Source organism: Manis pentadactyla, chromosome 1, assembly GCF_030020395.1.
Source record: "Manis pentadactyla isolate mManPen7 chromosome 1, mManPen7.hap1, whole genome shotgun sequence".
NCBI lineage: Eukaryota > Metazoa > Chordata > Mammalia > Pholidota > Manidae > Manis > Manis pentadactyla.
In genome coordinates, this window is record NC_080019.1 from 232,804,941 (window position 1) to 232,818,496 (window position 13,556).

The 13,556-nt window shown below is 44.8% G+C and overlaps 1 protein-coding gene across 1 annotated transcript; it reads left to right on the forward strand.

Moving 5' to 3' along the window:
* The first annotated feature begins 160 nt into the window (after nucleotides 1-160).
* On the forward strand, nucleotides 161-11,067 carry ACTR8 (actin related protein 8). Its single transcript, XM_036877952.2, has 13 exons — nucleotides 161-383; nucleotides 1,667-1,837; nucleotides 3,021-3,131; nucleotides 3,766-3,870; nucleotides 4,106-4,279; nucleotides 4,765-4,858; nucleotides 5,075-5,207; nucleotides 6,438-6,591; nucleotides 7,342-7,437; nucleotides 7,925-8,065; nucleotides 8,938-9,202; nucleotides 9,840-10,003; nucleotides 10,777-11,067. The coding sequence occupies exons 1-13, from the start codon at nucleotides 261-263 to the stop codon at nucleotides 10,918-10,920; spliced, it is 1,875 nt and encodes a 624-aa protein (XP_036733847.1). The 5' UTR covers nucleotides 161-260; the 3' UTR covers nucleotides 10,921-11,067.
* The last annotated feature ends 2,489 nt before the right edge of the window (nucleotides 11,068-13,556 follow it).

Consider the following 13,556-nt stretch of genomic DNA (forward strand, 5'->3'; position numbering starts at 1 on the left):
GCTGGTGTCCGGGGCCCAGGCGAGGCCGCAAAGAGGCTCCAGCCGCCGGCGGGCCCAGCGTCAGCGACCCCCGCGGAAACCGTCCCCTCCCGCCGCGCCCCACTTGGGCGCCGCCCTCCCGTCCTCCCGGCAGGCCCCGCGGCGGCCGCCGCCGCCGTCCCGGCCTGCGCGGGTGGGTGGGGACTGCGCCTGCGCGGGACCCCCGGCTGGGCGCGCTGCGGGGCCCGGAGGCGGGAGGCTGCCGTGTGCCCGGCGCCGCGATGACCCAGGCGGAGAAAGGAGACGCGGAGAACGGGAAGGAGAAGGGCGGCGAGAAGGAGAAGGAGCAGCGCGGCGTGAAGCGGCCCATCGTGCCGGCGCTGGTGCCGGAGTCGCTGCAGGAGGTGCGGGCCCCGGCCGGGGTGGGTCGCCGCCGGTGCCCGGGGACGCAGGGCCCACGGCCTGCCGGGCCCCCCCTTTCCGCCGGGAGGGTCGGGCCTTTTCCTTCTTTAAGGAGATGGAGGTCGTTTTGAATGTAAAGGCAAGGAGACATCCTTTGGTCGTTCCCTGTCCACTCTAGCACCTGTAGTCAAGCTTATCTTAATAATATCCAAGAAATGATGTGTGGGATAGACTGGCTAGATTTTATTCAATATGTAATTGTTAAAAAATATTCGTCCACATTTTGGAAACCTGCATTGACTACCCCCAGAGCTTCCAGGTCAGTGTGCGGCCTGTGTGCCTTCAGTGAGGTACAGGTATCCCTGATGGGAAGCAGCCTGTCCCTTCACCCCAGTCTGCTGGACGAATGTCTGCCGTAACACCGAAAGGCTTGGAGAAGTACTGTTTAACGCTGTGCCATGTGAGAGTGGTGCATTCGGCAGGTAACTACTATCCAGTGTGCCATGCGCTGGGCATAGAGTAGTGAATATGACAGAAGTGGTTCCTTCTTACATGAAGGTGTTGGTTGGAAGGGCAGACAGTAAATAATTACAGGGGTTACAAATAGCATGTATAGGAAGGGTGATAGAAGATTATATTGCAGGGGGACAGGCTAACCTAGTCTGATGACATGTAACCTCAGACCTGAAGGAAGGAGTAAGATTTAATGGAGAAAGAATGTGGCAGGCAAAGGGCATTCATTGCCTGTGAGAAGGCCTGGAGGTCAGCATGGTGAGTTAAGTCAAGAGACATCTAGATTGGTTAGGAATAAAGAGACTGACAAGGAAGTGGTTCTAGAGTTAAGACACAAGTAGGCAGGGTCTTGATCTTGGAGGTTCTGGACAAACCACATAAAGACAGACATTTCTGTTTTTTTAGTGGACAGAAAGTTCTCTTCTGGCTGGGACTTTGTCCTTGTCACCATGTACTCAGTGCCCCTGACACAAAAATGCCCGATAATTAAAAGTTAATTACATGGTTTCATTCATTTAAACCAACATGGGTTGAGCTGCGTACTAGGAGACAGATCCTGGGAATGCAGATACACAAAATGAGTTTGCAATTAGGCAACAGTGATGGAATGCTTCTCAAAGAACTCCTTTTAGTGAATTATTTTGATAACCTTTGAGTCTAATAATCATTATGGGAAACTAACTTCTTAGTCTAGCCTATTACCTATATGTTATTTAACTTGTGACCTGCATATTATTTATTAAGGTCACTCTCCCATGTTTTATATTTGCAGCAAATCCAGAGCAACTTCATCGTTGTCATACATCCAGGTTCAACAACCTTAAGGATTGGTCGCGCCACAGACACACTCCCTGCCAGCATTCCTCATGTCATCGCACGAAGACACAAGCAACAAGGGCAGCCCCTGTACAAGGATAACTGGCTCCTGAGGGAGGGGCTGAATGTAAGTCAGAAGCGGAGGACCTGGGAGCCCAACATCGTTTCCTTGGGAGGGCTTAGACATCAAGTATACACAGGAATCTTTAATAAATACCTGCATAGATTTAGTGTCTAAACATATTATTCAGGGTAACAATGAGTGATTTTAGATTATAAAGAAATACGACAAGTAAATCAAATTCTTTTCTAATTCATCAGTATGCATTAAATATCGATGGTGATCTTTCGTGGAAGATACACAATTGTTAACTCACTTAAAATGATGCATTAAGGTCTCTATTAACTGCCATATTTTTTCTTCCCTATTTGCAGTTTAAAATGAGCTCATATCTTCATAAGCAAATTGAATTGCTATAATAAGCACTTACTGCCGTTATAGATCACATCATAATTTAAAGGCAAAAAAGTGTATTTCCCTTCAGTTAGCATTTACTTTATCCGATTTTGCAGATGGTGATTATCAGGAAAATTTTTCATGAGAGGTGTTAAAATATGTATATTACATCATACTCTACTTAAGTTTTAAATCCATCTCTGTAATTTTGATAGTAAGCATTAGGGTTCCATTTTTCAGCATTACTAGCAGACTGCTTACATCTGTTTCTAATCTTAAATAAAACTTTATAACACTCTAAAATCCATTTATATCTTTGGATCTTATAGCTCTACTTTAGGGTATAAATCTCAGGAATAAAAACTGATAGGAAACCAAGAAAAAAACATTTCTGCAAAGATATTTATGGATATGGTCTTTACAAGTAATAATAACTTGAATAATTGCTGATTAAGCAAAATAACACCTGAAAGAATTTGATATTGTTACAAAATTGTAAATACTGAGAAATACCTGGATGATTAGAAGTTTCTAAAGTACTGTGTAATTATGAAATAGCTATGTGCTGATTAGTTTTATGAAAAATTTTATCAATCAAAAGTCACTTTAGATTACAGATTTTTGCAAATAGTTGGTTTATGGTGAGGGTTCCTTTATGAATTTTTTGTTTATAAGTAATAAAAAGATTACTTTGAATTCTCAAGGTTAATACATAATGACAGAGTAAGGAAATGCTGCGACTTGTTGATAAGGGAGCATTTCCTCTTGATGGATTAAGTTAGTAGTTTACCAAATTGCATTCTTTTTTCACTAAATCATTTGTACTGCTCATCTTTCATTCCTTTTTTCCCAGAAACCTGAAAGTAACGAGCAAAGACAAAATGGCCTTAAAATGGTGGATCAAGCAATATGGTCTAAAAAGATGTCTAATGGTACAAGACGGATTCCCGTATCCCCTGAACAGGTTCAGTCCCAACTCTTTCTTTAGATTTAGTGACTTACCACAACTCTTATATCATGATGCCATTCATGTGCTCTCTCGATTTCATTATGCAAATTAAAGACGGGATTTCCTTAAAAAAAGAAGAAACACCATTCATAACCACCTGCGGAATATACAAATCAGCGTCACAAATGATTAGGCAAGCCAAATAATTGAAAAGGTGGTGTTTATTGTGGCAAGCTTATGAAAATTTACAGTTTACCTGAGGGTCTTAAGTGTCAATTCCAGAATCTCTGAGGGGAGCCGTATTTTTAACTACATTTGTCATTTCGATAACATAAACCAACACTATTAGGAGTGGACATGAGTTGGTATGACCTAAATGTGTAATCGGCTTTAAGCAGAGGGCATTATTAATTTTGGATTAACTGAATCACAGCCTAGGTGTTAAAATCATGGGAGAAATCAAGATTGGAAAAGGACAAGAGAATCCTTTTGTGGCTAGGCAGTGTCTTGCAAAATACCTTGGATTTGTGTTTAAAGTTTAAACTGGATCTGGTCTCTGAGAGAGGAAAAAGGAGGACTCATACTACATCCTCCCACCTCCTTTTTTCCTTAAATAAATAGAGAATCCTCTCATACTCTCTGGTTTCAGGCACGCTCCTACAATAAGCAGATGCGACCTGCAATTTTGGATCATTGTTCTGGAAATAAGTGGACAAGCACGTCTCATCACCCTGAGTTTCTGGTGGGAGAAGAGGTAGGGGACTTCTTCACAGCACCATTCTGCTTCTGGTTGTTTCCTAGCAGCCACAATCCTACTTACAGGACCAGATAGTCACACTGGCCCCTGAGACGTTAGATATTCTCCTCTCAACATTTAATACAGTTAGCAAATGTTAAAGGTAATGTCGGGCCGTAGATTTTCAAATGTGAACCCAGAAAACCCTGAGAGAAGAGTTTTAATAATGTATTCATCTCTCCATCTTTTCTAGGCCTTGTATGTTAATCCACTGGACTGTTATAGTATTCACTGGCCTATCAGAAGAGGTCAGTTAAATATTCACCCAGGACCTGGGGGTTCCCTCACAGCTGTTCTGGCAGATATTGAAGTCATATGGTCTCATGCAATACAAAAATACTTAGAAATCCCACTGAAAGATTTAAAGGTGAGCTTGGATTGTCTTTAAGATTCTTAGTCAGTAAATGTACACATTACTGAGTTGTTTCTAGTAGAGTGTCCCTCGTGTTCTTGGCCCTAGGATGTTCCCAGTATCTTTTCTGCACTGAATTCCCCTCTCATGATTTCTCTTTTCCTCATTTTGTTTGTCTCTTCGGTGCCTCTTTACTGCTTGGCCATCAGCAGGTTTGCACATGTTTATGTCTTCTCTCTGGACCTTTTTCACACACATCAGTTGTCTTATTTTTCACTTCACACTTTTAAATAATTCAGGGAGAAAAAAGCCCACAGAATTTCAACATTGTGTTGTGTTTTTTTTGTAAAACTCAAAAGATAGAGAGGTTTGAGCTTTTTATTCTGAGCATCTAACGATTGCTGACCTCTTTTTGAGAAAATCCTCTGAACACAAGTGTGAAGTTTATTTTGTCCTGGCTTCACTGCTCACTGTCTTACCTTTTTTTTTGTTCTTTTTAGTATTATAGATGCATCTTGTTAATTCCTGATATCTATAATAAGCAGCATGTGAAGGAACTAGTGAATATGATCCTAATGAAGATGGGCTTTTCAGGTATGTCTGATATTCCAGTGAAATCCACTTGAATTGAGATAGTTTTCTTTTTCACTGACAAAGTCAATCTAATTCAGTACTTCAGTGAAATGCTTATTCTGAGAGGACCAGTGATGCTTGGACGCTTGCCCAGAGGCTCTTGGGCTTTAACTGATTATTTGTCTTAGGATCCTTACTGTTCCCCAGCTGAGCGCGCCTCTGCCTTTTGTATCTCAGGGATTGTGGTCCATCAGGAGTCTGTGTGCGCCACCTTTGGGAGCGGTTTAAGCAGCACGTGTGTGGTGGACGTTGGAGACCAGAAGACCAGCGTGTGCTGTGTGGAGGATGGGGTCTCTCATCGGAACACGCGGTATGGGACTTGGGAGGAGGCATTCCCTGCCTGTCCTTCCCTCAGTCTATTCAGCTCTAAAGTGTACCAGGTAGAAGGCCTTTTTTTTGGTAAGGAATTATATAGTCAGAGTTTGTGTAAGGAACCAGGAAGATCGTGCAAGTGCCAGTTTAGCAGGGCTGTGAAACAGCTGATTTGACTCTTGCTGCTGGGACTCTGGTGTGCGTTCCCAGCAGCAGGTGGCCCTGGGCTGTGCCGTGTGCTTCCCACGCTCATTAGCTCTGTGTCTTCTGCGGCCTCCTGCAGTAGAGTACCAAGCTTTGTGTAGACAGGTCATGTTGGAGCAAATAGGTTTTCAGGCCCGAATTCTCCAGCTAGCTAGCCTTTGGGGTATTTGCTTGTCTCGTCATAATTTCCCGTCACAGTGAGTGATAAGCCAGTTCATGGTGGCCGCGTCCCTTCACTACAAGAGTTAGTACGGTGACTGTCAGGAGGCGGTCTGCTGCCTGTACTTCCCGAGACAGGCCCAGCACGGGTAAGCGCGCTCAGGTAGTGCACATTCTCTGCTCCCAGGGTGGCTTTTTCAGGACGTTTTAACTCTTCCTGTCCCTCAGTAGGTAGTTTCAGTCTCAAGGTGTGGAAACAAATATAAAAGAGAGCCCAAGCAGTCCGTTGGAAAGGGAGATCCCTAGCCTCCCGCCACAAGTTACAGTGCACGCTGAGCCCGCGATCGGGTATTCGGGCTCATCCATTATCTGTGTGTTCTACTGCCATTATTACCAAAGCGGGGAGACAACACCGGAGCCAGGTCTCCCGCCACTCAAATAACAGCAGTGGTTTTCCCGAACCAGAGCTATTCATTTAGTGGATAGTATTCTCTAAGATTTTTCACCCATAAGTTTGTGTCCTGCATCACTGCCTGCCATCTCTGTACACTGGTGAACGTAGTCAAATAGCTACCATGTGGGAAACACACTGACCCAGAAATGAGCTGGATTTATTACTGTGCATCCTGTCTCTTGGAGACTATGCAAATGGCGTGATTGCTTCTAGTACATGCCACTGGATTTGCTAGAGTTAGTTCCCTTTCTCCCTCCCATCCATCCATTCCATTCTTTCACTCTTTAATTGACTCCTGCAACAGACATTTCTGGAAACTTGCCGTGTTTCACTTTGCCTAACTGCGTTTTTGAAAGACCTCTGCACCTTCTTCACCAACAGATTATGCCCATCTGCCCTCTTCTCCTCTAGGCTTTGTCTGGCGTATGGAGGCTCTGACGTGTCACGGTGCTTTTACTGGCTGATGCAGCGCGCTGGGTTCCCTTACAGAGAATGCCAGTTAACAAATAAAATGGACTGCCTTCTTCTGCAGCACCTTAAAGAGACTTTTTGTCATTTAGATCAGGTGGGGAGCAAAACCAAAATTGCTGGTTATTTTTGTTTTCAGGAAAAATTTAAGGTATTTAAAAGGCAATTGAATTAACTACATCATGGTATGGTACCCTTTCAACCCATGCTGATAGGGCCTGGAAGCCGAAGCTCTTAAGGAGTGCGAGTTTTTAGGAAGGTCAGAGCTGTGAGGATGTGTCTTAGGCTCTAGAAGACATGGTTAGTGTTTTCAGCAAATCTCTCTCTTTAGGATCTGTGATCGTTCTGATAAAGGATGAAGGTAAATGTTCAGCTGTGATGAATAGCAGCAGGCAAATATATAGGTACAGACATTTAATGACATGGCATCTTTTGAAACACTTTCTCAGTATTGTGAACATTTAATTATTGTACATGGCTTACTGCTACTTTATGCTTTTTGTTTTTGTACCTTTTTCGAGTAGTAAAATTCTAAATAAAAAGTTTGAGAAACAAGACTGGATAACATTTCCCATTTGTATTGAGGGAATTTGTTGATTGATTTGGGTCCTTGCATTTGTGTTTATCAATAATGAAGAAAATACAAAATGCAGGAAATTTCAGAATTGTTAAAAGGGAAGCAAGGTATGGTTGAACTCTTGTTTTACGAAGTTCCAGGGAGACTGGTAGAAGCTATAGGACAGCCTTTCAATAGGTGAGATGTAGGTGGTTGAGAGGCTTAACTGTAATTTGAAGAGTTTACATGTACTTTTACTGATTCACTGACAGCGTCTTTTCCTGGAATCAGGACATCTCTGGGCTTCAGGACCATGAGTTTCAGATTCGACATCCAGATTCCCCGGCCCTACTTTACCAGTTTCGATTAGGAGATGAAAAACTGCAGGTAACAAATGGGTGTATATTTCCTGGGTAGAAAGAAAGCCAGCCAGGTGCAGTCAGACTGAGAGAATATGTACTTTCTGGAAGCCTCGTGGGGTCAGAAAGTCAGCCGGTCATAGATACGCACTGTCCCAACATATAAGCCTCTGAGTACAAATTAAAACAAATTGGAGAACCGTCTTTTTGATTAGCCACTCTGTGGCTGTTACTTAAGGAGAGAGGCACCATTTTTTTAGGAGTAATAAAGTAGGTTAATAGGCACTGACTGTACATTTGCTTTGAGATCTTTTCTCTGGTATCATCTCACCTGTTCAGTTGGCTGACAAGTGAGCTTTCTGGCCTCTTGTGCACTGAAGAAATAGTGCTACTCCCAAAAGACACTGCTTGCACAGTCTAGCTTGCAGTTTTATTTTTGAAAGAACAGAACGTAATGGATCAGGTTTTTTTCAGGAGGCAGTAACTTGGGCTGTTGATTCTTCTTCCATGCACAGGCTCCAATGGCTTTGTTTTACCCTGCAACATTTGGAATCGTTGGACAGAAAATGACAACTTTGCAGCACAGATCTCAGGGTGACCCTGAAGATCCTCACGATGAACATTACCTGCTGGCCACGCAGAGCAAGCAGGAACAGGTCTGCAGTAATCGGTGTGAGAGGAGATGGTTTTGTCCCTGTAAGAGAAGTTTGCCCATAATTAATGGAGCATTGCAATCACTGCAATCTGATACCATGCTAGAGCTGATACTGTTTTTAGAATTGGAGATGAAATGAAGCCTAAATTTAAAATCTGGACAGACATAAATTTATTCAGTAGGCATTAATCCAGTTTTCAGAGTATTTTAAACTTAATTCAGTAAAGATACTTCCCTTTTGGTATATGTTGTTTACTGATATTACCTGCTTTTGAATATTTACCCCATAGTAAGTATTTGTAGTAAAATCTCACTTGTTTTTTAATTATAATGTGAAAAGTATGGCATAAGCAAAGAGCTGAATTCCTTTGTCCAAAGCTCATCCCAGTATGTCTGATGGCACAAAATAAAGCTCTTAACCTGGTAATGAAACAGCAGGAATTCATGCAGGAGAGAAACAGAGGGTTGCAAACCTTTTCTAGTCTTTGCTCCTGTCCCAAAGGTGAGCATGAAGTAGTTAGATAAGGTCTGAAAATGAGGATTCCATAGCAGCCACTGACTCAAGAATCCCGCTGAAATGCTCCACTTTAAAAACAGTTCAGCAGGGAGCGGCCGTCCGTACTGCCGTGATACCGTTTCTAAACTCCGGGCAGTAATACTAAGGCTCTGAGGCCGGCTGCCTGCCAGCGTCTGCGTGGGAGTCGCCAGCGCGCCCTCACCTGTCTCCTAGCTTTCCGTCCCAGGTTATCCGCGAGTGGGTGCCAGGGCTTGGTTGTAGGGTGGGGTGGGGAGGGGTGAGATCTAGCTGGAGACCGTCGGCGGATCCCGTTGTAGCCACCCACCCACCTGATCGTTCTTTTGATTGACTGACAGTCCGCAAAAGCTACTGCTGACCGGAAGTCTGCATCTAAACCCACTGGATTTGAAGGGGATCTTCGTGGCCAGTCCTCTGACCTTCCAGAAAGACTCCATGCCCAGGAAGTGGATTTGGGATCCTCCCAGGGCGACTGTCTGATGGCTGGCAATGATTCTGAGGAGGCCCTCACTGCCCTGATGTCCAGGAAGACGGCCATCTCACTGTTTGAAGGGAAAGCTCTGGGCCTGGATAAAGCCATCCTGCACAGCATAGACTGCTGTTGTAAGCACATTAGGGCAGCTGGGGGTTAGCAAGTAAATGCGTTGGGTCAGGTTTAGGGTGCAGTTGTGCAGCGTGGCATATTCAGTCAGAAACTGTCAGGCACCTGTGTTGTGCCGGCATTGTCAGGAGCTGAGAGTGGGTTCCCGGCCTGGTTGGGCACACAGCCCAGTGGAGGAGACCACAGTAGGTTAAATCATCACACAAACGTGACACCACGACTGTGGCAGATGCTGTAGAGTGCTGCTGACAGCGCTTGTCATTGAGGGATTTGCCTAGGGGTGTTTACTAAAGAGGAAGAGGTATGGAGGGCAGGGGCAGAGAAGGCTTTCTTGAGGACGAGCCACTTGAGAAGGATCTGGGGGGTGAGTGGGGATCAGCCTGTCACAGATGGAGTGACATTCCAAGCAGAGGATGGAGCCTGTGTGAAGGCCGGTGCGGCTGGGAGGCGGGGTGTGAATGGCGGGCCTAGTTCTGGGAGCAGCAGGCTCAGGGGCCAGGACGGCAGCACGCCCACACTTGAGCCTTGCAGGGTTCCTCAGGCTGTGTTGTTAGGGATGGGCTGGGGGGAGCTCGAGGGGCTTGGCCCCAGGTGGTGGTCAGGGGAAAGCGTGTGGAAGGGATAGCCTTGTCTTTTCAGCATCTGATGATACCAAAAAGAAGATGTACAGCTCCATTCTGGTGGTGGGAGGCGGTCTGATGTTTCATAAAGCTCAAGAATTTCTGCAGCACAGAATTCTCAACAAAATGCCACCTTCGTTCAGGCGAATTATTGAAAACGTAGATGTGATCACAAGGCCCAAGGTGGGTTGCTCGTGGTGCTGGCTGGACTGTATGTAAATGAAATCAGCAATGATTATTTCTAATTGTAATTATTTGGACAGATAAAATACTGGGAGGCACGGGCTTTTGTCTGGGGGGTTCTTGAGGACTTGGGGCAGGTGGAGAACTTACTTTTCAGCAGGTCTCGGATGTGGCTAAAGAAGCTGTGGACCAGGGGTGTGGAATTCTGCCTTGTATTCCCTGCTGTGCTCACCGAACTAGCACCCTGACCTCTGTCTGTGGGGGCAGAGGGTGGGCAAGGAGCCAGAACAGCTCCATTTTTGCCTCGTTAAGAATCTGCTGCTGGTCCCTGGACCAGATGATGTGTAAGGGTGTTTTGGGTTTGAACTACTAGCTTGAAGCATCAGCCCTGGAATTCAGAAACAGAATGTCTATTTCATGTTACAGTTCCTGGGAATGTGTTTATTTAAATTTAATCCTGAGGGAGGCATTATGGGATATATTTTTTGCACCCTATCTTCAAAATAAGTTACTCCCTTATGTTCCTGCCTGTAGGGCCTATTTGTAGAATAATAGTGAATAGTGGCATTTTCAGCCACAGAAACTAAAGTTTTCTTGTCAGCTGGAGCACAAAGATGGCTGTAGTTCATGGTCGGGCAGGATGGGTCTTAAATGAAGGTTGGAAATCTGGCTTCTTAGGTACTGACTCAGCCAGGCTTTTCGTACCCCCAGATTCAAATGAAGGATTGTATGTCTTGTCTGCTTTAGCCAGAATGCCTTTACCACTCCCCTAGGACATGGATCCTCGGCTGATTGCGTGGAAAGGCGGGGCGGTGCTGGCTTGTCTGGACACGACCCAGGAGCTGTGGGTCTACCAGAGAGAGTGGCAGCGCTTCGGTGTCCGCATGTTGCGGGAGCGGGCCGCTTTTGTGTGGTGACGGGGGCCGAGAGCGGCACTGCCGAAGACCCGGAACAAGCCTCTTGGTATAAAAGACTCTTACAGAATATATGTATCTTAACTTGTTGATGTAGATGCTCAAGTTTCATGGCAAATAAATGAATTTTAACTTATGTTAAGGACATGAGACTGACGCGAAATTATAAGCTGTTTTTGTAGTCAGGATGTTCGAGAAGGAATATGAACTTCCCCCTCGGTGGTTCACTCCCCAGTGGTAGATGCTGCTACCAGGCGGTTCTCCAGCGGCGAATCCTTCACATAAGGTGACCTCTGAGTGTCGTCAGGCACTCTCCACGCAGCCACGAGGGGTGCGCGTGGCTTGTGTTCCTGAACCGCGGGAACCGTTTGGTCGTGCCGTTGTCCCTCTCGTCCGGTACTGCAAGCACACGTCTGGTCCGTGCGTGCTCTTAGCCAAATGAGGGGCGGGGTGGGGGCACTCATTTTCTGTTGGATTGCAAAATAAAGATTGGGGGCCTATTCAGGCCTAGATTTCCAGAGGCAGATTTAAGGCCTGACTGGCATTTGTTATCCAATATGCTCTTGGGTAGGCTTGGGGAAAGAGGGTTTGTTTTTTTTTTTGTCAAAAACAGAGCAAAATGAAAAAACGTACTTTCTTCCTGAGGTCAAACAAATGGTTTAGGCATGATTTAGAGTTGACTTGGGTTGCACAGATAAACACGGTGACTGCTGTGACCACCACTGACTTAAGCACCAAGCCCCCCCAAGTGTTCCCTCGCCCGAAGAAGCAGGCGGAAGCTTTTGGAGCTCTTCGTGTTCAGTAAGATCATCCGGCCTTAGTCTGTGGGCTCTGAAGCAAAGTTAAATACAGCTATTCTACCAGAGGTCCAGGCCTCAGGGAAGCCTTCTGAGCCCCTGGCCTGAAGGGAAGGCATTGTCTGCAGACGGGAATCAAGAACCAGTCAGGGAGCCCGGCCTGGGGGCCCAGGGCCCAGGGCCCAGGGCGGACTGGGAGAGTGCCCGAGCCCCACCATTCCCTGCCAGGTACCTGCGCGGCTGGAGATGGGAGTGGGGTTGGGGAAGAGGGAGAAGCAGGGATAAGAGATGGCGGTCCGAGTGGAAGACAGACAGAATAAGGAAGATCAGAAGCCTTCAGACGTGAAATGCTGGTACTGGAACATTCTGCATAAACAGGACCACCCTACACATTTGCTAAGTAGGTGAGGAACAAAAAAGATCCACCAGTGTAACAAAATCTTACCCGGCTAGTACTATTTGGGATGTGTGCCTTCAATTTGAAAAGAATTCTTTAGTTTTTAAATTTAACAAAATACATAGTATTCATTTTATGGTTTGGGGTTGCTTCAACACAATGTAGTATTGACTACCTACTTCCAAAGGCATAAGTGTTGTTGTTTATAATAGTTTTTCACAGAATAGCATACTGCTCTTACTAGTGGTCCAAGTTTTGACATAAGCCATGTCCGTCTTCTGTTACCAGCACTTACCAGCACCGTGAAAACTGATCGTGACAAATAAGTGACCTTTTCCACATTAAACACACTGCCTCAGCCATTACTAAGTATCTGCTTGTCAAGCTGGACATGGTGAGTTTTTAATACATGCTTCTTTATTTTGGTTCTTATCCATAAGGCATGTATTTGTAGAAGCACGGCCCTTTAAGGATAATCCACAAATTCATTTTAAGTCATCCACCCAAAACTGACCCACGTTGTAGAGCAGATTAAGTATTACACTGTGTGAAAGCCAAACATTCCTTAAAAAGTATGTATGTTAATATAAATAACCTTTAGGTGACCCCTGTACTAGGAAAATGAAGCTTTTATAAAAATAAAAAGTTGAGGAAGACTTAAAATACTACCATCCATCTGTATATGTGTAACTGGTAGTTTTTTACTTAAGTAAACCATTATATTTCACTTAAAAACACAATTATCTCAAAAGGGCTAACTTCCAAACTAACAGGAATGATTCTTGTTTTGAACATGAAAAGTTAGGTAGTAACCAGGAAACTGAACTCTGACAGTGACCTCTAATATGTGACTTTTGACAAAAATAGACATCACGTCTGCAAGTGATGTGTCTTGGTGTTCATGTCAACAGTGACCTGGGCAGAAGTCATGGAGGACACGGACCTGGCTCAGACAGGGAAGGCCCTATGCAAATCCCACATATACAAATAATTACACACATGCCGGGTCATCTGGTCGGCAAAGATGGGTGCAGCTTATTGCCTATTTTTCTTTTCTTAAAGATGTGTGTTGCAAAGGGTTTTTAACCTGTGAAATTATTGAGTTAATAAGGGCTTCTTAAATTTGGTATTCATTAAACTCAAATGTTACAGAGCCACACAGTTGTAGCTACAGTGCAGTTTGTGGACTATTCCGGAGTGGATATTCAGCGGGAAGATGGTCGATCATTGCATTATCAGAACAGTTAACAATTCTGCATTATAACTATTTTTGGTTTTCAGGTATGAAGTTAGCTTTATAATTATAAATCTAGCTTCCACTCTCTAGTAGTACCATCATCAGTGATATTTGTAGCGATTCTGCCGGCATACAGTGCCTAATCCAAGGCCTATGTATTCGTGTATGAATCCTCCCTATCGCCAAAGCAGGGGTGTGGTGTGTGTGC